The sequence below is a fragment of the Miniopterus natalensis genome, chromosome 19 (assembly GCF_054644295.1).
Source record: "Miniopterus natalensis isolate mMinNat1 chromosome 19, mMinNat1.hap1, whole genome shotgun sequence".
NCBI lineage: Eukaryota > Metazoa > Chordata > Mammalia > Chiroptera > Miniopteridae > Miniopterus > Miniopterus natalensis.
Window position 1 is genome coordinate 3,160,718 of NC_142099.1, and position 23,911 is coordinate 3,184,628.

The following is a 23,911-nucleotide window of genomic DNA, read 5'->3' on the forward strand; positions in this document are numbered from 1 at the left end:
CTAAAAACTCTAGAAGCATCGTTATCCCAAAGTGCGACTTAAGTAGCAAGGGACACGTGACACGTTGAAGGTTCCCCGAGGCAACGGTGGGTGCGGGCTCCGGGCGCGTGAGGAGGGCCGTCCGCGGCGCCCTGCTGTTCAGGGCCGACTACCCAGCCCGGCCGCGCGCCTCCAGCTGCAGGTGGGCGCTTACCTGCTTTAAAGGGCGGGGTTTCTAGTTCTCTGTTTAGTTGCTTGCTTTGTAATTTTAATTTCACTTTCCATTTGCAGCTGACATTCAGGACTGTTTTGTAGGAGCCAGGCGATCAGCATAGTGGTTAGACTGTCCCGGGAAGCCCAGCACCCTCGGGCGCCGTGCGTGGCCGTCACAATACTGCAGGTGCCGCTCTCTGTGCTGTGACGGGCCCGTCACGGCCGATTCTGGCTTCGCCCAGCCCCAGCGCCCTGCTCCCTGGGCGCCATCAGCACGTCCCCTGCCACCGAGCGCGCCGCGTGCTTCCGTCCCTCCCGTCCCAGCTCCCTGCTCTGACCTCGCTGGCCTCGCGGGGCCGGCAGGGCCCCCTCCCCTCACGGCGGTGGGGACAGGCGCAGGGGCCGCGGTTCGTGGTCTGGGAGCGGGAGGGGACCGGCTGCAACGCCCAGGCCGCCGGCTCCGGCCTGTTCACTGGGGGCCCCACGCTCCGGGGCCTTTGGAGAGTCCCTGAAATTGGTGAACAGAGACCACCCCCGCGTTCGGTTAAAAGGCAGCCCGGACGGAGACACATAAACCAAACGTTCCTGCGAACCAGAGCTCTACAAGGCAAGGTGAACAAATGCGTGAGCGGCCCCAAAGGCTGCCCCTTTCTCTTTAAGGCCAAGTCGGCCTTCACGGCGAGACGAGTTTGTGGTAATTCCCGTTTTGCAGATCACAGCTAGTTCCGGTCGGACAAGCTGAACATTCTGATGAAATCTCAGGCACTGCCGGAGCCGAAAGCACAGACCCTGATGATTAACTGGAAGTCCTGTAGTATCTCAGCGCCCGGTCACTGATCCCCACCACCATCTCCATCCTGTATCTTTCTTTTCAACCCTCACCCGAGGATATATTTTCCAGGGCTTTTTCAGAGACAGTGGAAGGGAGAGAAGGAGAGAAAGATCGATGTGAGAGAGACACAGAGACTGGTTGCCTCCTGCTCAAGCGTAGACCAAGGCTGGGGATCAAGCCTGCAACCCAGGTACGTGCCCTTGGCTGGAATCGAACCCAGGACCCTTTAGTCCGAAGGCTGACGCTCTAACCACTGAGCAAAACCAGCCAGGGCAACATGCTTTCTCTTTAAAAACATAGCACAGGACTGGATTAGTCAGCAGGTGTAACGCTTCGAAAAACTTGGCCTTCCTTGTTCGAGGGATAAGCAAAAGGAGGGGACAAGAAGGCCTCTGGAACGGGTGTAGGAAAAAGAACTGATAGGAATTGTACAGGCAGGGTTTATAAACGCCTGAGGAAAGGTGCCAGGGAGAAGAAATAATAGCCCACAAAGAGGAAAAGCGGGTCCGAAGCCTCGGGGAGCAGTCGTGACACGCGGGGAAGGGGTGCGGGCGATGTGTTACAGCATCGTGGGCGTGGGGCAGGGTCTCCCAGCCGCCGCGGGTCTGCCCCCCCATGCTTTCTGCGCGAGCTCCCACTTCTGGGCAGCATCAGAAGTGTGGCCGTAAGTAGAGGGGGCTTCTATTGGGAACACTATTCTATTTCTTTCAATCGTCTCGGTTTTTGAGAAATAATGGTTGACAATGAGAGGATCCCATAGCAGAAAAAATATATAGACAGAGGAGAGATTATGTAGGGAATACATTTCCTTAATGTTGCTTTATGAAAATAAAAAAAGGGGCGGAGGGGACATCTGTAATGCTTTCAACAATAAAGATAAGTTAAATATATGTATGTTTATGTACATAAACATACACGTATATATGTGGTAGAAGCCATCTGAGGATTTGCTTGCATAATATATATCTATTTGCCTGTATTGTACGTTTACATAAATATAAAGCGTGGGTTCAGTGTGTGTTCAACATGTAAGGAAAAGGCTGCCTTGCCCTGTCTCTTGCTGATCAGCACCTGTTGTTTTGGGCCTTGTATGTGCATCACGACAGCCACTTAGTGAGCAAACCCCCGAGCCCAGGAGGCAGGGCCGTGCTTTGACTGGTGCCTGTTACCAGCTCTTGGATACAGCATCGTGCATACGGTGAGCATGTGAAGTCTGCCAGGCTTTAGAAGCCCAAAGTCACAGCACCCTGTTGGGATGATTTTGTCTTCAGTGAAAGCATTAAAAATGTCTCAATATATATTTACTCCTAGTAGCAAAACCTTTAAAAAAACTATGACATCCCAGGTCTGTGCTAAGATGATCCAAACAGTGATGAGCACTTCAGGACTCTGTGTGGCTCTCAAAAAATTGCTTTTTGTAATAAAACTGATTTTTTATTTATAGCTCCAACTCCAACATAATTCCTTTAGGCGAAAGTCATTTTTCTCATCTTGGCTTCTTTGTTCTATCTTTTAATATATCACTTATTTATAATTTGTTATTTTATCTACTTCCTATCTGTCTTCCTCCATAAGCCATAAGCTCTTTGTAGGAAATGTCCGCCTAGTAAATCTATTTTTCAGTTTAAAAGATTGGTATGTTCAGATATTTATTTAATTATAGTTTTTCCACAAAAAGACTTATAGCAGCTTACAGGGGAGATATAAAATATAAATGACTATCAATAAGAAATAGTTAAGAAAAATAGATAAGCAAATAACTTTTTATTGGCATAAAATAGAACCAACAACGGTAGTAATCTAAAAAATGCATACTACAGGCCATGATCCATTGGTGGGTTATGAAATCAATTCAATGAGTCATGTCCAGAATTTTAAAATATTGACTATACTAAAATATAATAGAGAATATGAAAGTATATCACAGGTACTATTTTATATAGCGAGTTGTATTAAAAAAGTTATAGTCTTAAACCAAAGAGTTATCTTCCGTATTGTCTCAGCTTTGACTCCACAATTTCTGTAAGCTAAAGCAAAAAGAGAAGGCCCTAGTTTTCATAACTTATGAAAATAGTCATCAGGTAACTGATGACTAAATTACAAATATTTCTCAAGCTAGGATTCGCAAGAGATTCCTTCTGGGGACATTCATTTCAAGGGCCCTGCCTAAAGCGATCTCCTGTGTCCTCAAGCAGGACATCTGGCTGATCAATGCTGCAGGTCACTGTTCCTCTGAACACGTGCCGGTGGCCTCACAGCTGGACCTGGCCGAGGCCAGGAAACTCGCAGGTACAGGATGTCACAGTAACAGGATACGAATAGCCTGCTCCGTGTTTCTGACCAAATGGGTTATAAATAAAGAGAACGGGTGTCCAAGGATCCAACCTGTCCCTTTGTTTAAGTAGTTTAATCTTAGATTCATTCGAATTAAGTATCTGTTATAAAGAGCACATATAGGAATACTGAAGCCCAGTGAGCCGGAATATTAGCTCCTCTGACTCGCTTCCTTTGGACAAAATTGTTCATAGGAGTACAGGAGACTCAAGAGGACTTGGAAAAATGAAAGTAAAGGAGGGGGAGAACTTAAGTAGATACTGAGTGTGAAAGAGACAAGATCTGGAAATGAGTCTATGGAATGAGCTACTATGGGTCTGTGTCTTCCAAGGACTGCAAAGTTGGGCAAGTTATTTATGTTCTCTAAGCCCCGGGTCTCTTGCCTTTAAAAGTGGAATGATAGCATCTGCCTGGCCGGGTTGCAAAGACCAAATGAGCTAACGATTGTAAAGTCCGTAGCATCGACAATAGAAAAAATAAACTTCTAATATTATTTTATTTTCTATTTCCTTTACCGTTCGCATTCTTTATTCACATACTTTCCCCCCAAGGACTCGTCAGTTTAGCACTTTTCCCCTCATATGAGTAACCGCAGTATCTCCATCCCTCTCTGCCCCCGAGTCTCAATCCTGCACGTACCACTGGTCAGTGTCCCTAAGGCAACGTTAATACGAGATTGACGTAGACTCCGATCTGTCAGCGTCAAGGAGCTCTGCGGGAGAGTCTAGTACCTGTATCGGTTGTGACGCAATTTCATTCCCTCTCACCAGCTGGCCTATTGTTTCCCTCTGATATTTTGATGTCACATTATTTGCAGAGTAGAGCCTGCTTTCTTTCTTGCCAAAGCCATCATGCCCCTGATTTGTTGTTTTTAATATTAACTTCAAAGTAACCCACAGCACATCTTGAACCTCAAAAAATAAGAATTAACATGGACCAATTTTCTGAATAAGTTAGCGGTTACATCCAGAGACTCAGTGGCTTTTTGGTTTCTTGTTCATTTTGACCTTAGCCATTTGGAATAAAAGCTTCTCAGAACCAGATTTCACATGCACGGTAACTGCTGTGAATGCAGTAAACGGGGGGGGGGGGGGCGTTTGCTGGAAGAAGGGGCAACATGCAAACTGCTCATCCTGCAAAGGATGAAAGATCCCGGTAGCTGGAGAAGCAAGCTCACCGCACAGGATTGGAGAGGAAGAGGCACGCAGTAGGGAGAACGAAAGCCCACGGCCACTGGCATCAAACTGGGACGACACCCGGTGGCCACAAGGAGCTCGGATTCCGAAGGCGGCTGGGGACCGTGAGGTGTGCGAGCAAAGGAAGCGCAGCGAGGGTGCGGGTGCCGCTGTAACGGTGGGCACAGCTGGCGGGAGGGCGAGGAGCGGGCCGGGAGATGGGCGTGGGCACAGCCCGGCAAGGAACGAGGGGGGGCCCAACGAAGGCGGTGGCCGCAGAGGTGCAGAGAAGGGGCGCATTAAAGAGACGCTTTGAACGTGGAACTCGAGCGACTTGAGCGTGTGCAAAGAGCCGAGAGACCCCTGAAGGCAGCCGTCAGCTTTGGGGGCTGGCGACGTGAAACGAAATGGAAAGAGGCCCCAGAGCGCGCAGTGTGGCGGCTCTGCGTCCTCGCTCGCGCAGAGCAAAGGGCCGTGCGCTGTGGCCGCCGCGCCCCGCCGCCTTCCCCGGGCCCGCGCCGCTCAGGACACGGCGGGGTCAGAGCCCGGGGCGCTCGCCCGCCAGCTATTCGGCGCAGACACATGAACTGACTGAGGAAAGCGATCTGGACGACACGCACACGCACACGCACATGCACACTTCACACTGGCGCGGTCCTTAAATAAGCACGGATGAAATTCAAGGCTCCTGCAGTGCGCAGAGCCAGACCAACTATGACTTCTTTCGGGGTCCCCTAAGGGCAAGCCAGCCCCTCCCACCCTGACCGCGGTGGCCCGGTGACCGTTTCCCGCCCTCAACTCCCCGGCAATTACATCAGCGGAGACCCGGCATCGGCTGCGTGGCTGGCGCGTGCCTACCTTCCCCCGCGCCGGGGGTCACAGCGGGCGGCGCTGAGCCTCGGCTAGCGCTCGCTCACTCACAGTATACGTACCGCTGGCCCTGGGGGGCCCTGGGGGCCTTCTCCTCCTTTCAGTCCAGGGGTGCCCTGGGGTACGTGGGAAAAACAACAAAGAAAATGAGTTGACGCGAACTGAGCGTAAACGGGAAGATGTGTGCGCGGTAAAGGGAGGGTGTTAGGAAGGGTTTGACACAAGCACACACTGCTGTGCAGACATGGCGGTCAGTGCACATGCTTTCCTGCTTCCCTTAGTTATTCATGCGTCTTCACTTAGTTAAAAACACCCCCGTGCTTCTGGGAAGCATTTCATTCATGCGCCGTATCTACACGCTGACCGTACCTGAGCTCCGGGAAGACCTCGTTCACCTGGGAAGCCCCGTAGTCCTGCTGGGCCGTCTTTCCCTGAGATACCCTGAGGACCTGGGTCGCCCTGAGGAACGTAACATAGTCCGTCACCGGGAGCAACGTCTATACGTTTCCACAAACACAACTGCTGTGACCTCTAACCTCCCATGAATCAAACCCGAATGCCATGACCTCTAATGTCCTGTGAGTCAAGCCCGAATGCCATGACCTCTCATGTCCTGTGAGTCAATCCCTAATGTCATGACCTCTAACCTGTGAGTCAAGCCCGAATGCCGTGACCTCTAACCTGTGAGTCAAGCCCGAATGCCATGACCTCTAACCTGTGAGTCAAGCCCGAATGCCGTGACCTCTCATGTCCTGTGAGTCAAGCCCGAATGCCATGACCTCTCATGTCCTGTGAGTCAAGCCCGAATGCCATGACCTCTAACCTGTGAGTCAAGCCCGAATGCCGTGACCTCTAACCTACCGTAAGCAAAGTCTGAATGTCGTCTGCGGTGGGAACGTTACGGGAAAGGCCACATACATTAAAACACACTGACCGCTCCCTGGAGTTCAGGGCGTCTATAAACGGGAGGCGGTACAGTCGATGGGGCTGCCTTCTGTCATTGTTCAGTCGCGCCTCAAAGTACACCACAGTGAGTATTTAATGACGTTTCCTTCTCGCGCTCATTTAAGCACCAGGCCAACAGGCAGCCGGTCCAGCCATGGACAGGCCGTAAGGAAAAACCACAGTGAACAGCAAACGGACGTCATCACCGAGGATGCCCCTGCCCATCTGTACCTTTGCACCTTCCTTTCCTGCGGCGCCTGGAAGGCCCTGCTCACCGGGAGGCCCGGGGGGGCCCGGATGTCCACGTTCACCTATGGGACCAGTCTCGCCAGTGGGCCCCTCAATGGAAAAGGAAGAGTCGTTAGATTGCTCTTTTATCTTAGGAGAGATAACAAGACCCCCAGAGAGTTTAGCGCTCCCCGTCATGGTCACGATGTCCTGCAAAGCACTTCCCGGGAAGCACTGGTGGGACCGTGTCGTGGAATCTTGGTTAGAATCTAGTGTACAAGGGAAATACACCGAAACGCAGAGAGTGTTTTCTTTGTTCCATACCAGAAATGCTCCAGGGGCAGGCCAGCCCAAGTATTGTTGGAAACTGTGGTTTTAAACTATAGTTTGCCCCCTTCTCTCTTTTTTCTAAGGTGTCTAATGAGTTCAGGAGTAAAAAAGGCATCGGTACCACACTGGTAGCTACTCAATGAATCGTGACTTCAAAAGGAGCTCAGGTTCCCTAGAACCCAAACAACCCAAGTGGTCGTCCTTGGAGTTTCCTGAGAGGAGACCTCACTGTTGTTCATCCACATTCGTTTGAAAAAACTTAGAGCGAGTGGCAGGGGGATCCCGCTGGCAGCTCCTCCCGGCCGAAGGCTGACAAATCACCCGCTGCCTGGAGCTGCTGCAAATGCCACAGTGAAAAACGCCGGGCCATTCACGGGTCCCCTGGGCAGAGCTGCTCTGTGGTGCTAGAGTTTAATGAGCTTTCAGGTGTAAATAGAGAATGGAGACCAGTGCTCTCTGTCTCCACTTCGACACAGCAAGAAGGAGGAATTAAGCTAAAGATACACAAATGGGAAGTCTTCAGATGTTCAACGGGAGCGTCTTTCTGAAGTGGCCAAAGGAAATCTGCAGATGCAGCCGATTCTCTTACCCTTTGGTCTTGGATGAAGAGCCATCTGGCCCAAATTGGAGTGGACCTTTTTAGGTTTAAATTCCTTTAATTATCTATTGCTGAAAGTCCCCAACTTACCATCCACGTGCAGTCATTTCCCCCAAAGTAAATTTTCCTTCAATATTTGATCAGAATTTAATAGTAAGGAACGTAAATTGGATCCTAAGGTAATGGCTATCACCACTGAGACAAAAGTGAGCAGCGATTCACACAACGGGACCAAAAAAAAGTGAATGTCAAGTACTCCCATCAGTATCGCTCCTTGCAAATCACTCCCTCTGTTTTAACAGGAAACTGTGATTACATCTGAAATAGGCCCCTGGATCTTCTTTCTTGAAAGGGCCAATAAAAATAATCCAATGAAGGTGCAAACGCAACAAAACACCTGCTGCTTTTATCACTGATGGAAATCATTTTCATAAAGACAAAAATATTAAGAAAAATATATTACAATTATTAAATTTTTAGAAGAAAATTGTGCTCAAAGCTTTATATTATACTTCTAATTTACTTCTAAATTGAATTTATCCTCAGAAACCTGAAGTCATTTTATAACTTGAAATTCTTGGAAAAGAGGGTGGCCAACCTATTTAACAGAGCACTTAGGTTTTGAGCAGATATTGCCACGGTCAGACTTTCATGTTCACTACTGTGTGAATTTTCTGACTTATTTTTATTATTTTTCTTCTATTTTATTCAATCAGTTCAGTAAAAATCGCTTTAGCTAAGCAACAGTTTGCTGAAGTTCATTTGATGTAAGCAAGCGGCATATATCACAGTGCTATCGGAAATGTAAAAATACATCATTTTCAATCATAACAAAATAAACAGAAAAATGAATCTTGTTAGGGAAGTAAAGTAATGTAATGTACCTGTGGTCCAACAACGCCCCCTGGCCCCGGAGGGCCCGTCTTGCCTTGAAATCCCTAAGGAAAGAAAGTGTAATCCATTAAAGCTCTACAAGGCACAACACATAAGTTAAAATTCTCTGAGGTAACTGAGTATCACACGTGAAAAGAAAGTCATCTTTTGGTTAAAATGTTTAATGTGTTATTATTTTCCTGTTCTCTTTAAAATTCAAAATTTACCATCTTCATTATTTCACACTATCGTCCAATGATTACTTTCAGTAAGATGAAGAAATAACATAACACGATGGAATGATGCTGGCGTGGAAACGTCCTTTGCCCTGTTCTAAGGGTCAGCAACACAGGCCGGCGTAACTAGCCTGCTCCTGGACGAAGTCAGTGAAGATGATCAGACATTCTCTCCAACAGCCACTGATTCTGAACACAGATAATACCATCTGTGAAGTTAAAGCACCTCTCCCTGCCTTCCACCAATCTCGTAAAACAAACGCGACATGAAGTTATACATATAAAAAGAATATTTGGCGCGATTAGTAATCACCTCTGCCTTTTATCAGTGTTCTTTCTTAAAACCCCAAAGGATATACTGACAAATGTATCTCGCATGTGATGAGTCATTAAAAGCGGGATCCGGTCGATGTCGGCTGCATGTCCTCGCGGAGTCCAGCCTCTGGGCATGACTCTGGCCCCTGGGCTTCTCTAGACGCTCGGCTTATCCGCTGGGCAGGCCCGCGCCGTGGCTGGCAACCTTCCTTCCCATGTGAGTTAACGTGTGTTTAACAGGCGGAGGAGCAGATTCAACACGCTGACGGAAGGCCCTCCGAAGAGCCGGATCAAAGCGCGTGGTGTCTGCAGGAGCTGTGCTCCCCGTGACGCCGGGCTGCACGGACTGAGGCCAGAACGCCCAGGGCAGCACCCGGCCCTCCAGGCCGTCTACGCGTCAGTCCCGTTCCCATCATCCCTCCAGCGACCGGTGGCCCGGGGCGAGCGGTGTCCAGAGTCCGGCTGCCCTCGGCAGCCCCGCGCGCCCCGGTCCCCACGCCTGTGCCGCTCACGGAGTCGGTCCGCCTCACGCTTGGCCGTCCTCTCTTCCTGCCGCCTTCTCTTTCCCCGGATTATCGTCTTTTCCAAAGACGTGCCCAAGGAGCGCAGCTTCAGTGCTGTCATTTTTGCCCCGAGCCACGTGTGAGGAGTCCTCTGCTCTCGGACCCGCTCACTCACGGATCTGGAGGTGCAGGGCCCCCGCAGAGCTCCCCTCCAGCCCCCATTTCAACTGGACCTCGTTCTTCCTATCAGCCTCCTCACTGCCCAGCTTTCACACCCACACACAGTAACTGGGGACACAGGGCGTGGCCTTGGTCTCCAGCGACACACCTTTGCTCTCGGTGATCTCTCCTAAGTCTTCCATTGCAGCCCTTCCGCATCTCCGCCTTCTCTTGGATCTTGGCCGCAGTCTCCATGTGAATGGGTGACCCATCCAAGAAAAGCAAAACCTTTAACACTCTCACTGTCTTCATTGTCTGTGTGAGGGTCAGTAAAGGCTTTGGGACTGTGCTTCTGGGAGAAATTTGAGTTGTTTCAGTATAATAGAAACTATTTCTGATAGTTCCTTGTGGCCTTAAAAAGCTCTGAATTCTAAGCCTTCAGATTGAACCTTCAATTCAAGGATTTCCGATCGAGGACAAAATTAAAATATATTAAAAAAATCATTTTTAAAATAGAGGAACACATATGTAGCAAAATACAGCTGCTCTAGATTCTTGTGCAAGGTAATCTTTTGAATCCCAGTCAGCAGACACACACACACAAAAAAGGTGAGAAAGTTTCCTGTAATAAGGTTATCAACTATTGCTCCTAAAAGTGAATTTAAATTTAAAATACAATTTTCCAGAAATAATTCTAGCCTCTGTCTAGGAGAAACTACTCAATGAGAACATCCATCCTAGAACCATTAGTTAATATGCTATTTTCCCTCTTTTGTTTAAATTTAAATATGTAATACAGTTAGTCTATATAGAAGCAGAAGCACTTAGTAAACTGAAGACAAAAGGGATTTTATAATGGAAATTCTCTAGGCATCCCTCCCTTCAGAGACATTTTGGGAACATTACTGAGGCATTCCCACGAAGCCCTACCAGGACTTAGTTAAAAACGATCGACTGCAGGATTTAAATGCGCGCGCACTTGCAAGGCTGGCTGCGGATTCTCCTTCAGAGAGTTTATTTTATGCTCCTCCGTCGCTCTGTCTCCCAGGAGAAAACCCAAACAATTTTCCTCTTTGGTCTCACTAAATCCTTCTGGACTGTATTTTTGAAATCCAAGCCTTTGAAGTTTACATTTGGACGAAAACTAGGAAGCTCTTCTACCAAGAACTGTGTCCTGGTGAGCAAAGCAGGACTTGGGCTGCTGCTGACAGACCGCGTCCCCTACTCAGAAAGTTCGTCCTGCTTCCAGGTTTGTTATCTTAGACGGCGACACGGCTCCTAACGCATCGTCCTGCTCTGAGTTCCCTCGTACTCAAAGGCAGTCAGCGTGGCGGTTTCCTTGCAAAGCTGGATTAAAGAAATCAGCGGTGAGAAGCAAAACGCGGCTCCAGGTCAACACGCGCATCCACGATGGTTTCCTTTAGCCCCGCACCCCACCGGAACAGCCAGGCGCGGGGCTCAGGAAGGGCGCGGGAAAAACCACGACCCCACCGGATCCGCGCGGCATGGCGGAGCTGCCAGCATCCCCTCTGCCCAAATCATTTATTTAATCTTCTACTGTTTGTAATTTTAAAATAAAATTCAGTTACGTGTTCCCATGGACGCTTTTCTGCTGGAGGCAGGAGGATGCATGTGACCTAGTTCCAGACCAATTACAGCCGTGTGGTTTCCACAGCAGAAAACATTTGACCCTTTAGTGCTGGGCAGGAGGCTGTATCGCGTGCGTGGCTTATTTTCATGTGTTTCCTCTAGCGAGTGGGAGGGTGACAGGGCTGGGTGGAAGACACCCGTAAACAAAGACTTCGGTGACAGGGTCAAGGCTGACAGCCTTGCGGAGGTGTCCAGAAGACAATGGGTCTTCCCATTAGCTCATCCCAAGGTGCTGTTATTGACCATAAAGGCAACCAAGTCAACGGCCATCCCACATCCTCAAGTATAGCCTTTAAGGTGTTTAGATACAAACATGTATCTATTTATGTGTTTTAAAAATATATTTTAATGAAAGGTTCAGTGGCATTAATTTCTCCATTGTCCTTAGCCTGGTAACAGAGCTGTTGGTAATGAAGTAGCTTTCCGTCACAAGGTGAGGGGCCGGAGGTGGACAGTTTCAGTCAGAAGGGCGGGTCACTTACCGTCTCTCCACGCTGCCCCGGGTGCCCCGGCAGGCCATCCTTCCCCGGTGGTCCCTGAAATCACAAGTATACGCACCACGTGTTATAAATATTTACGACCTGTTCTAAGGCATTGTTAGATAATTTTCTTGTATTTTCACTACATAGCATATTTTGAAGTTCTGTTGACTCTGTATATCTCTCTTTAGTATAATTCTCTTTGAACTGAGATCAAGAGAAAATTGTAGAACATTTTACATTTACATTTTTTCACCTTTTTATCTTTTTATAAAGAACATTCATATACATTTGTTTTTATTTTTGCCAATATGTTAATTCTCAGTACTGCTGATCTGTTCCTAATTCAGTTTCCGGTCCATCCAAGACTTGCATACGAGAGAAAGACAGTGTCCCCTAGTGGTGGCCCGAGCATCTAACTGACAAGAATGAACAGAAACACAAACTCTGTTATAAACAAGGGCACTGTACCTCTCGGTTGCGTCAAGGAAAGGAAGCAAGGTACTTTGCTCAGTTTTAGAAGTCACTAGGACCAATTTTCCCCAGTAGGTTTTCTCACATGGTCTTGGAAGCGCAGTTTACTAAGCGCTGGAGAGCAAAGCTACTGCGCTGTCCCCGTTTGTAAAGGGTCTTTGTCACAACTGAAGAAATTAATGAAGCAATTAACTAAGTACTTAAAGTAAACAACCCTGGGAGGTTCCTATGGTTTAGACCTTAGTCGAGGTAGACTGCTTCTTCAGACTGCATTATGAATTATTCATCCTACTCAGAAACCAACATACGTATCAAGTTTACATCTCAAAACATGCTTAATAGATACAGGCAGAAACAGTCTCACCCTCGTGGGTATATGAAGAGAAACGATCATTTTAATAACCACATTTTAATGATGGCAGATATACGTCTCGTGATATGTTAATGATTTAAAGAAACCTCTTTGTTGAAACAAATACATTATGTATATAAATCTATTTTTAAATATCATGTTTTTAATATATTGAGTTGGAATCAAGGGATTGTTTAGAAATAAGCTCATTTTCACAACCGTGTTCTCCAGCTTGGCAACCACACTTCAAGGCTTCCTGGCCTTGCCTAGTACCAGTCTGCTCCCCCATCACGTCGCTTTGGACACCCTGGTTGCCGGGTGAACTAACAGCTCTAATTTAAGACCACGGTTACAGTATTTCACTAGGTCATGGCTTGCTCAGTGATTGGCTCATGTTTTCCAGTGATTCTGACGCTCTCCTCCCCCCAAAACCAAAACTGGAGTGTTTTCAGCCAAGGCCCCCAAACATTCCGGGGTGTCACTCAACCATTCCTTCTTTCCAAAGCATATGAAACACATCTACGTGTTAGGCCCTGGGTGTAGAGGAATATAAGCTGTCACTCTGCCCTCAGTTTGAAGGGGAAACAGGAATAAGTAGTTAATTCCCAGTAGACTTCATGTAGGTTCACTATTTCAGAACAGTAAATAAAAACAAGCTCTCTGCTTTATCACTGTTTTGCTATGTACAGGAATAAATGTGCTATCAATTGTGGGCAGTGGTAAAAGTTTTAAGTATAAACATAGAGGGTAACAGTTCAAGGTAATAAATATGAGTCAGCCTCTCTTCCCAGTGTACTAAAATGCCTCTCAAATGGGTTTTGCCATCAGCATGAGCCAGTTGTCTGTTTTCTAACAAATCTATAAAAATAAAAGTTAACTATCTCAGTATTTTTGCTGGTGTGAGAAGTATAGATTACACTTTTATTGCAAAATATCATAACCCTTTAAAACAGGGCTCTGAGATCTGCACCACCCTGGGATGAACGCAATTCGATTTTTAACATCTTCCCTGGACATCCTGAAGGGGGCGGTGCAAACAGACTCCATGAAGAATTCATCCCATTAGTCTTGATGTAAGGATGTTTCCTGCTATATAGTGATCAGTCCCAAAGAACTGTGGTGGCTCCACACTGCTATCCAATAAAGTAAAGCAGGTTAATTACCAAGTAACTTCATGGCATTCATTTAAAACTAATAATTCTGTGGATCAGCACTGGCCGCCGCTTTGATGTTGGTGGCGAAGGGCAGAGGTAACAAATTCATCTGAGGGGGGTGAGCGTTTTCACCAAGGCGACCTGAGAAAAGGTCCTTCTAAGTGGTGGTTGGGGGCGCTGTTTTCACTTCCCATTGGCGCTGAGCTTTGACTTTCTTCTTCCTAAGCAGAATGTATCTTAGAGAAATCTTCACAGCCCCAAGTTAAAATTATCTTAAATGGGGCAACCCTGTGCTGACACTGACACGACATTAACATCCCACGCACTCCCCCGTAACCCGTGTCTGTACGTGTGTCGGTGTATATCGCACATACACACACACACACAGGATACATGTCGTGATTACAGTGAAGACGAGCCGATCAGTGTGCAGAAGAGGAGCCTGCCTCCAACCCTCCGCCCGGTTCTTCCTTCCCTGCCAAGGAGATGAAGGCATTTATTTCCTCGGCGCTGTGAAAATGCAAAGCAGAGGAATGCCGGGCTCTTTTATCCCGCGCCCTCCTGTTCCCTCGCCAGAGAAGCAGAGCCTAAACGTCATCTGGGTCAGCGGTGAAGGCAACGGCCCCCAACAGTGGGCGTCTCCGGCTGGAGTGCGCCGCAAGCGCGGGCACTTCCACTTCCAGCGCCTCTTCCAGCTACACGGGCGCGGCCCACGCGCAAAACTCGCCCCAAAGCACGAGGATGGGGGTCAGGTGGCCTTGACAATAAAATCACACGGCACGAGGGTAACAGCTGTTAGCCATATGTACGAACGGTGTGAATGTCGAGCTACGCATGTCGCTAGTTTCTGTGTTGCTAAACAGTGGTCTTTCACGTGGCTTCAGAACACTCTGAAAAGAATCCTATGTGTACAATCGTTTTGTAACTGTTTTCAGTTCCCTGTACGTGAAACTTCGCATAATTTAATATTCCATTTGGACAAACCTGACATAGTGGGTGACCAACCTCATATGCGTTATATGCTATATTAAATATATATGTATATATTATGCTATATTTAATATTAGCTATTTGCATTGATCTTTTTATAATGCAATAATACAGATCACGATCTGCTCTTGATCTGTTTGTGGTAATAAAGTAAAACTGTAGTGTTAAACTAATATTTTAAACATATTGTCTGAAAATTACTGTAAAAAAGAGAGCGCCTTAACATTTAATATTCAAGTCAGTATTTCCCAATAAATAATTCATCTTCTGATGATGTGAGCTGAAGTCTCAGTTGAAAGTAGCAGTGGAATAGAGGGTTATTCACACTCAATAAAAATTGGAGAGCATATTTATTTATTTATAAATTACTTCCAACATGTTCAAATATATAATGTAATCACATGTAACATTTATTTAAAATTTGAACATCTTAATTTAGAATTTTCTGAACTGTTCCTTTATGCAAGACTTGTATTGAACATACCCAAGACCTATTGAATCAAAACCTATTTTTCTAACAAGATGCCAACCCAACGCGATTTGTATGCACACTGAAGTCTAGGCTAGAACAGTGATTAGCAAACTTTAGCATTCATCAGAACTCCCTGGAAGGTTTGTTAAAAACACCCTGGGCCCCTCCCCTAGAGCTCTGATGAGGTGAGTGAGGCAGGACAAGACTTTGCATTTCTAACAAGTCCTGGGAGTGCCAATGCTCTGGTCCAGGGACCATGCTTTGAGAACAGGTTCCTTAGGTAGGTGGTGCTATGGTCTGGAAGCTTGTGTCACTCCAAATTCTTATATTAAGACCCTAACCCTCCAAGGGGATGTTATTAGTAAGGTGGGACCACTGAAGGGGCTTCAGTGGTGAAGGAGGAACCCTCTTGAATGGGATTAGTGACTGACAAGAGACGCTCCAGAGAGCTCCCTCACCCCTTCCGCCAGGCGAGGAGACCAGAAGCCTGCGACCCAGAAGTGGGCCCCACCTGAGCTGCTGGCACCCTGATCGTGGAGTTCTAGCTTCCAGAACTGGGAGAATTAATTTCTGTTGTCTATAAGCCACCATTCTGTGGTTTTCGGTTTATAGGAGCAGAAAGCGACTAAGTGGAGAAGTTGATCCTAACTCTCTAAACTGAATAGGTTTCCATGAAAGGCGAAAGGAATCAGCTGAGGCCTGACATGTCCTCTATGCCCCTGAGAGCAGTCAAGTGTAAAAATGATTTCAGATAACGTTGGGAAGATATATGATAAAACTCTAAACAAATTTTATAAAAGGGACATGATTCAGGAAGGGTTATCATTACATTTTCTAAAAAGAATGCATTATAGAGACAAAATAAAAAAGACAAAAAGATAAATCTTACTGTGATGTAAATTATATCAGAATGTTGGTGAGTGTTTAGGGAGTGGTATTTTGAAGGACACATAGGATGTAACAGTTTTTTATGCCACCCATCATATTTGTTGCAGTAGGGGAGTCGTTGAGAGAGTAATATTCATGTTGTTCTATGGTTTGACATACTTGGAAAGAGTATTTGTAAGACATAAGTACATTATTTACAGAAATACTTGGTAAACATCATAAATTGAAAATATCTATAGTCTCTGACCTTACTCATTGCGATTTTGTTTTATAGGAACTGTTGTCAATATTTGTATCTAAAAATGATTTAAATATAAGCTACGACTCTCAAAAATTTCAAAACGTTCTCAAATGAAGAAAAATCGAGAAAAATTCTCACACTTACAGGAGGGCCTTTTGGTCCGGGGAATCCGACTGGCCCCTGCGGTCCTTGAGGGCCCTGAGAATAGAAAACGGGGAAGTTGACGGATGTGCCCTACAACACCCGGACGCCGTGCGGCTCGTTTCCACGGACGCAGCTTCCTCCCTGTCCCGAGAGCACCACGCAGCACAAGAGCATCTGTGCCTGGCGCAGAGCAAAATCGATGATTTATCACACCACTCAGTACCAAAACCACACAGCACGGCCGTGGTCTCAGCTTAATACTGTAAATATTTAGAATTCATGCTAAAAGTGTAAAACTCAGATGCACCAAGAGGTCCCACAGGTTCTCCGCTTTTAACATTGGCTAGAAACATCCGAGATGGAAGACTTCTCAATTCAAATCCCCCCAAAGAGAGCGTATTTTTAAGGATTGACTTTATATTCTGATTTTAGTCATATAGAAATAAAAGGAAAAATAGGTGATTTCCTCCAAATGACCACAGAAGATGCCTTTAACTAACCTCTGTACTTAAAATATGTTACTTTTGAGGATGTCAATATCTCATTTTACTCACGTATAAACTTCTTTTGTAGAGAGATGAAAAGAACATCGTACAATTCTCGCTAACATTCAATCCAGATACACATTTATAATGTCATTCTTGATGTTTAACTATAATTATTCAACACTCATATTTACATATCTTCAAAATGCACAAAGTCAGTAGACCTTATTACAGTGACTGTTGGTGGCAGCAATAGATTGGTAAAAGATAATCCTTTATATGCCCCAAACATATTAAAAAGAAGATAATTTAAATGTCTTAAGTAATATAGTTAGGCTAGGATGTATGTATGTTTAAATAAAAAATAAAACTTACTAAAGTTGGTCTTTGGTAGAATTTACTCTTTTCAGTTTATCAATTTAGCCTTCCCAGGCTTTAAGTTATACATTATAGGATAATTCTGTTTTTTGTTTTGTGAAACATCTATAAATTTCAAAAAATATCAGAAATATATTTCTATGACTGCATAATACTCAAAATAATTATAGAATATTAAGAAATGAGACTAATGTCTCTGACAGGGATACACTTTAATATTTAAAATTCTTTCAAGAGGATAGTGTTTAAAAATCTGACTACAAAAATGCTACATTTTGCCCCCAAAAATTAAGGGCACGCTTACTCGGGTGTGTTTAGCTTGATTTCACATCAATTGGGACTCAATCTACTAAATAGTTTTCCTAGTTCCTGGAATAGATGTTTTATCTTGACTCAAATGCACATTGATTGTGATTTAACGGCCACTGGCAGCTGGCGTTTTCCCAGCATCATGCTGTCGGCCGGCTCCACGGGCCCCGTGAGCAGCAGCGTGGCCCACAGCAGAGGGGCCTGGGTGGCACAGGCCTATTTAAGGGAAAATATGTGTCTTGGCTCGAGTGTAAGCGTGACATCCTAGGCCAGCTGCCCCGTCATTTCTCTCATCTCTGTGACAGTATCAGTAGCACACAGCCTGTGTTCAAACGAAGATGACTCTCTGCGGGGAGTGAGCGGAGGAACGGGACCCTCCCACCCTGCTGGGCCCCGGGGGGGGCCCTGGGGGGGCCCTGAGGGTGGCCCTGGGGGTGGCCCTGGGGGGGGCCCTGGGGGTGGCCCTGTGGATGGCCCTGGGGGGGGCCCTGTGGATGGCCCTGGGGATGGCCCTGGGGGGGGCCCTGGGGATGGCCCTGCGGGGGGCCCTGGGGATGGCCCTGCGGGGGGCCCTGCGATGGCCCTGGGGGTGGCCCTGGGGGTGGCCCTGTGGATGGCCCTGGGGGGGGCCCTGGGGGGGCCCTGGGGGTGGCCCTGCGGATGGCCCTGCTGGGCCCTGGGGGGGGGGCCCTGCGGGTGGCCCTGGGGGGGGCCCTGTGGATGGCCCTGGGGGTGGCCCTGTGGGTGCAGACCCCCGTTCCTTTCCTAGAGTAAAGGCTGTGGAATATTCGTACGGACTCCATGCGACGTGACTGCACCATACTTACTCTCTCCCCGGGAGGGCCAGGAGGGCCGTCACCGCCCGAAGTGCCCTGCCAATAGCAACAAGAAGAAAAAGAAGAAGAAATCAGCTTCGATGCCTCCTGGGAGCGTCGTCTTGGACGCCGTCGCGGCAAGGCCGCGGTGAGACGCGGCCGACATTACCTTCGGGCCAGGCTTCCCGGTGGGACCTCTGGCGCCCCTGGAACCGCGAGGACCCTGCGTAGGAGAGAAGATGCTGCTCTAGTGCCGAGCCAGTGGCACCCAGCACATTTTTATTTCTGGAGAGAACGATCTTTGAAAATTACATCCCAAATGAAAAGCATGGTTTTCAACGAAAGGCACCCACCGTTGGGCCGCGCTGCCCCCGAGGGCCCGGTTTGCCAGCGACGCCCTGCCAAAGACAGTTCAGTGTCAGTGAGGGCGGCCCGGGGAACCGTGTCTCATGCAGGGAATTTACACTAGCGAGTCCAGAGCAATGTAAGCATCATACCCGAGCGCCCTTCTCTCCGTTGGCACCTGGGAACCCAGGAAATCCAGTGGAGCCCTGAAAGAATGAGGCAAGTGCACCATGAGCATGGCCACCGACATCCTGAACCGCAAGCTGGAAGCCTTTGGGGACACAGCGATCCCCACAAGCTGACAATATTTAAACCGAAAGCATAACTTTAATGTGCCGTACAAACTCCATTCAAAAATTTAAAAATGAACTTACAGGGACGTCGGAAATCCTGGAAGCATTGAAGGTAGGAATTGATAAAACATATTTTTAGTTTTCAAATTTCAGTAAAATAATTAATCAAAGATATCATTTGTCATATTAAAAAATAGCAATTACAGGGCATTTTGTCCACAATAAATGGTTGCCTTCTAAGTTCTCATATGTACTTAGAAGAATTCAACTCCGAAGAATTCTAGGTCCCCAGCATGCACAAATTTTAAAATAACATTATAAAGTATTTTTCCTGAATTAGCATTCTAGTGTGAGTATATGTATCAATTTTTAGTTGAATTTCCTGCCTTTAGAACTGGATCAAACCATAAACGCTGAAACCGTCCCTCCACCCTTCCTGTCTGATGTCTGGATGTGGTCAGAGCTAGCTGAGGGTCTCAGGCAGGCGTCCAGCAGGACGGTCCTGCTGGGGGAATTTCAAAGACGTACATTCAAGACTTGTCTTTGTCGTGCGGTCCCCCAAATAAGTTGGGTGTGTAGTTCTCCTCTTTGAACAGTTTTAGTTTTTATTCTGCAGAATGAGGGCAGCCGTCGGCATCTAAGGCACTAGGGCATTTGTGGGAGGTCGGAAGGCAGGCGGGCGAGGTATAAAATGATAATGATAGATGGCGATAAACCGTGGCTCCTTAAAGACGCCGTAAGCACAGGGGAAGCATCGTGTCAGCTCATCCACAAGCGGCCACATTTCACAGACGACATATAACATGATCCCCCGTTTACCCTGCGCACATGCTCGGATGCTCATCTGCCCAGAGGGTCCTCTGAACAGGACCGGGACCGTTTGCCTCATGACTGTATCACAAGATAGAGCAGATTAGGGGCAAATCCTTGCTCTTCAACTTGCTAATGATGCGCCCCGGAGGGGCGGGAAGGGGGTGCCTCTGAATACTTGTCCTGTTTCGGCCACTGTGCGAATTAAACGCACCGGGTGGGAACTGTGCACGGAAGAGAAGGCCGGGCCCGCTCCCGCTCCTCCCGTCGCCGGGGGACACACAGCCTTCTCTGGCTCGAGTGCACGTTTTGCTTTTTCAGTCCGCTCGCGTGGATTGCAGACCTTGCGATCGGCCCCGCGATCCGCATCACGAACCGTGTCCCCGGGTCACACTCTCCTCCCGAGTCAGGGACACTGCGGGCCACACTAACCGAATGCGCCGCCAGGCGTCTGTGCGGCCCACTTCCCCGCGCATCTAATCTGTGCCCACAGACATAACCACGCGCGACCCGAGGACAACTGTCAGGACGTGTCCTGTTCACGTAATGGGGGGAAATGTCTGCAAATTACACTTCTGAAAGGCTTTCAAAGCCTTCTCTCTCTCTGCGGGGAATCCGATAGTGACGTCTGGTGGAGTGTTACTCTGCGACTACGCCAGGAACTCGCTGAGTGTAATCGAGTATGAAAATAACTTACTTCCATCAAGTTTTGTTGGGGAACAAATATTCGTTCCTGTCCCGAGTGCCATAGATAAGTAACATAGATAAGAGAGACTCCATTAAAACAAATGGCTCTTAGGCATCAATTTTATTTTTAATTAATTTATTTTCTTATATAGTCTCTGCTCTAAGAAATTTATGGGAAACAGACTACCAATCTACCAATTAAAAATGTCCAATCTACCAATTAAACGGTTTGTAATATATGGGCGTATCATTCTCTTTGTCTCACTTAAGGAATTATCACCCAAATACATAATTTCTGTGAAAAGGCATTATCCGCTTTTAATTAGAAACCCAAACAGCAAACAAAAGGCCCAGAGTCAAAGCTTAATGGCCAAAGAGGCTCAGTCACTAAGTGTGAAAATATAAAAATTTACTTTAAATGCTGCTTAAAATATAAAAGAATCCTGTCTTAAAATAGATTTTACTTATTGAAATAGTTATCTGTCATTTCATAGTACACAAGGTGGTGCATCTTTGAAATACGCAGTAAGATTTTGCTAGTAAAATACTGGATAAATTATGTTGTCTAATTACAGTCTTTAACTTGTCTAAAGAAGCTTAGCAGCCAAATTTCACTTTTAGTAGAAAATGATTTAAATCTATTTAAAAATGCATTGGCTTCCACATAGGAGAGTTCTCTTTGAAGTTCTCTTTGATCTTTGCTGTGCTAATCATTTTTTGTTTTAGAACTGAGAAACGTAAATGGCTTCTGAGACTAGAATGAAATTTATGAAGAAAAGTTATGTAAAATAATAAAGACCCAAATTTCAAACATTTAAGTTCAAGAGTAAAGGGAAATGTTTGATTCTACTAGAAAGAAACACTTGTCTCCAGTCATTGTGATGCATTTGGTTAATTAATACTAATAATAAAACCCCCAAACTCAAAGAATATTGAACTGAGAATTGACTTGTGAAAGACAGCAAAACATCAGAATGTCAAATAAACTCATAAAAGAAAATTGTGCTCATTCAAATAATAGGACAGTTTCCTGTTTTTAAATCAAAACACCACCATAACTATCATGTAATTTAGTAATTAGATAAAAAATTTAGCAAGTAATCTAAGGAGAGCTTAATGCCCAGGGTTGCGCAGGGAATGTCTTCTCTCACTCCTAATACTTGTGAAAATACTTGACATTTCAAAAGAAGGTAACTAAGAGACAGGACAGTGTATTAGAGATAATATTTAACAGGTAAAAGTTACTAATCAGTGGTTTAAATATAGCCAGAAACAGTAAATGATGGCTGTGTTACTTTAAAATCATAGATGTATGCCTCTTATTTTACAAGGGCTCAGTGTTATGTTTATCTCCTACTTTAGAGGAAATATGAATTATAGTATGTGCTTTATGCATAAAAAGTATTTTCTAGAAAATAATCCCTAAAAGAGCGTTATCACATGATGAGTGAACATAGGTGCCTGTTTCCACCTCTGTCAGGAGAAAGGACATTTCTCTCTCCCACTGATTACTTGTGAAGCTTATTAATAAATAAATGTTTTGGGATCAGTATATAATTAAGATTATCCCTATCTGCTGTACTTGTCAAGCCTGAATGGGTCAAACACAGATGGATGATAGGTAGATAGATATTCTCATGTGTATTTAAAAAAATCTTAATATTGATAACCCGAATTTATATATTAATTCATTTAACCACTTTGCTGTATCTAGTCAATGGTTAATTGTAGTCTTAACAACGTTTTATGATTAGCTTGAGAAAAATTAGTACACCAGGGTAAACGTGTATTTTTAAAACCATGTATTTCTACCTATAAAATATGTATATTTCAAGTAGTCAAATATAGAATTTGAGTGGTGTAGGGGGATGGAGACTGTAGATGGGCCAACACTGGCCAAGGAGGGCCTGGGGCCACCAAATGCTGCAAGAGACAAGGGCAGAGTCTCCCCTAGACATTTGGAAGGGAGTGTGACCCTGCTGACACCTCAGTGGTAGACTTCTGGCCTCCAGAGCTATACGAGTAAGTGCCCATTGTTTTAAGTGACCGAGTTTGTGAAGCTATGTCATGGCAGCCCTAGGAAACGAACACTGGGAGTGCGGAAGGGTGAGGGCATGGACGATGTATTATAATTCTTTTTTTAAAATATCAAGTGGGAATTCAAACCCGTAGGCTCTGAGAAATGAATTCAGAAGCGATTGGTCATCACCTGGCACCTACTTTAAAACTTCCAGACAGTCTTTTCGGCTGCCCTGGAAGATCCTAGTTCAGGCACAAGGCAGCAGCCAGCCAGGCTGTCCTCTTAGGACCCCGTCTCCTGAGACTCCCCCCGCGGTCCCCCAGGCGCCCCGAGCCCCTCGCCCCCCGGCGCCCACACGCCACGTGGCTTTCTCTTGTGAAACGATATCTGAAGATTCACCATCTCTAAGTTACAAGCTGAAAGGTAACCACAGGTGATTGATTTTAAGTGTTTCTAACAAACTGCTGGTGAGTCAGCTTTAAAAGCACATCGAGCCGGTTCCCTTACCTTTGGGCCTTGCCGTCCTGGGTACCCTGGCAGTCCTGGAACACCGAGTTTCCCCTGGAGGGAAGCACACGCCACAGTGAGTTCCAAGTTGAATCAAGCTTCAATGATGATTTTAGTCTCTTTTTCAGAGGGACCACATATGTGTACCCTTGAAAGAAAGATCTGCAAGTTTCCCCCAGGCTTTCATTCTATTCTTTTCCTCAAGAGGAAAAGCGAAGCTCAGGCGCCTTCCTGGTGTGTGATGCTCCTAACAGCCTGTGCTGTCTACGGGCGCCAGAGACAGTCCCGGGAGTCCAGGGGGACGTACAAGGCTGAGAAAGTGGCTCACTGACCTTCTCTCCAGCTTGACCAGAAGGACCGGGGTCCCCAGTGGGACCGGCTCGACCTTTGGGGCCTTCAGGGCCATCTTCTCCTCTCGGGCCTATTGGGCCAACTTCTCCCTGGAACGCAGGGTAACGACACGTTTGTAACTTAAAATCTACTGGGGACTGAATGGCAGAGATTACAGCCCATCAGAAAGTCACATTCTTCAACTCCTGGTCTGTTCACTCATGTTTTATTTACGACAGCGAGGCTTGAAAGTGTTGACTTCATCAGTCTTTCCATCGATTAACAAACACCTGGATATAGTTGGACACTGAACAACCTACCGAAGCCCACGCTACTGTGTGTCCTATTAAATTAATTTTAGCATCTGTGTTGCAGAGAGAAAGAGGGAAAAATTAAGAATCAAGAGTCGATAATGTAGGGAGGCAGAAGATGCCGCCCCAGTCACTCCACTGTGACGTAATGATCATTTTGAGCTGAAGGCAGTTAAGAAGCTGATAC

The 23,911-nt window shown here is 46.4% G+C and overlaps 1 protein-coding gene across 1 annotated transcript in view; it reads right to left on the reverse strand.

Moving 5' to 3' along the window:
* The window catches only part of COL11A1 (collagen type XI alpha 1 chain), a 129,767-nt gene that overhangs the window by 42,580 nt on the left and 63,276 nt on the right, over nt 1–23,911 (reverse strand). The window contains exons 30-41 of the mRNA XM_087827736.1: nt 23,416–23,523; nt 23,084–23,137; nt 18,919–18,972; nt 18,775–18,819; nt 18,591–18,644; nt 18,434–18,478; nt 16,435–16,488; nt 11,723–11,776; nt 8,389–8,442; nt 6,580–6,687; nt 5,773–5,862; nt 5,466–5,519 (exon numbers count right to left, since the gene is read on the reverse strand). Coding sequence (XP_087683862.1) covers nt 5,466–5,519; nt 5,773–5,862; nt 6,580–6,687; nt 8,389–8,442; nt 11,723–11,776; nt 16,435–16,488; nt 18,434–18,478; nt 18,591–18,644; nt 18,775–18,819; nt 18,919–18,972; nt 23,084–23,137; nt 23,416–23,523 — 774 coding nt within the window. The remainder of the gene's footprint in view (nt 1–5,465; nt 5,520–5,772; nt 5,863–6,579; nt 6,688–8,388; nt 8,443–11,722; nt 11,777–16,434; nt 16,489–18,433; nt 18,479–18,590; nt 18,645–18,774; nt 18,820–18,918; nt 18,973–23,083; nt 23,138–23,415; nt 23,524–23,911) is intronic.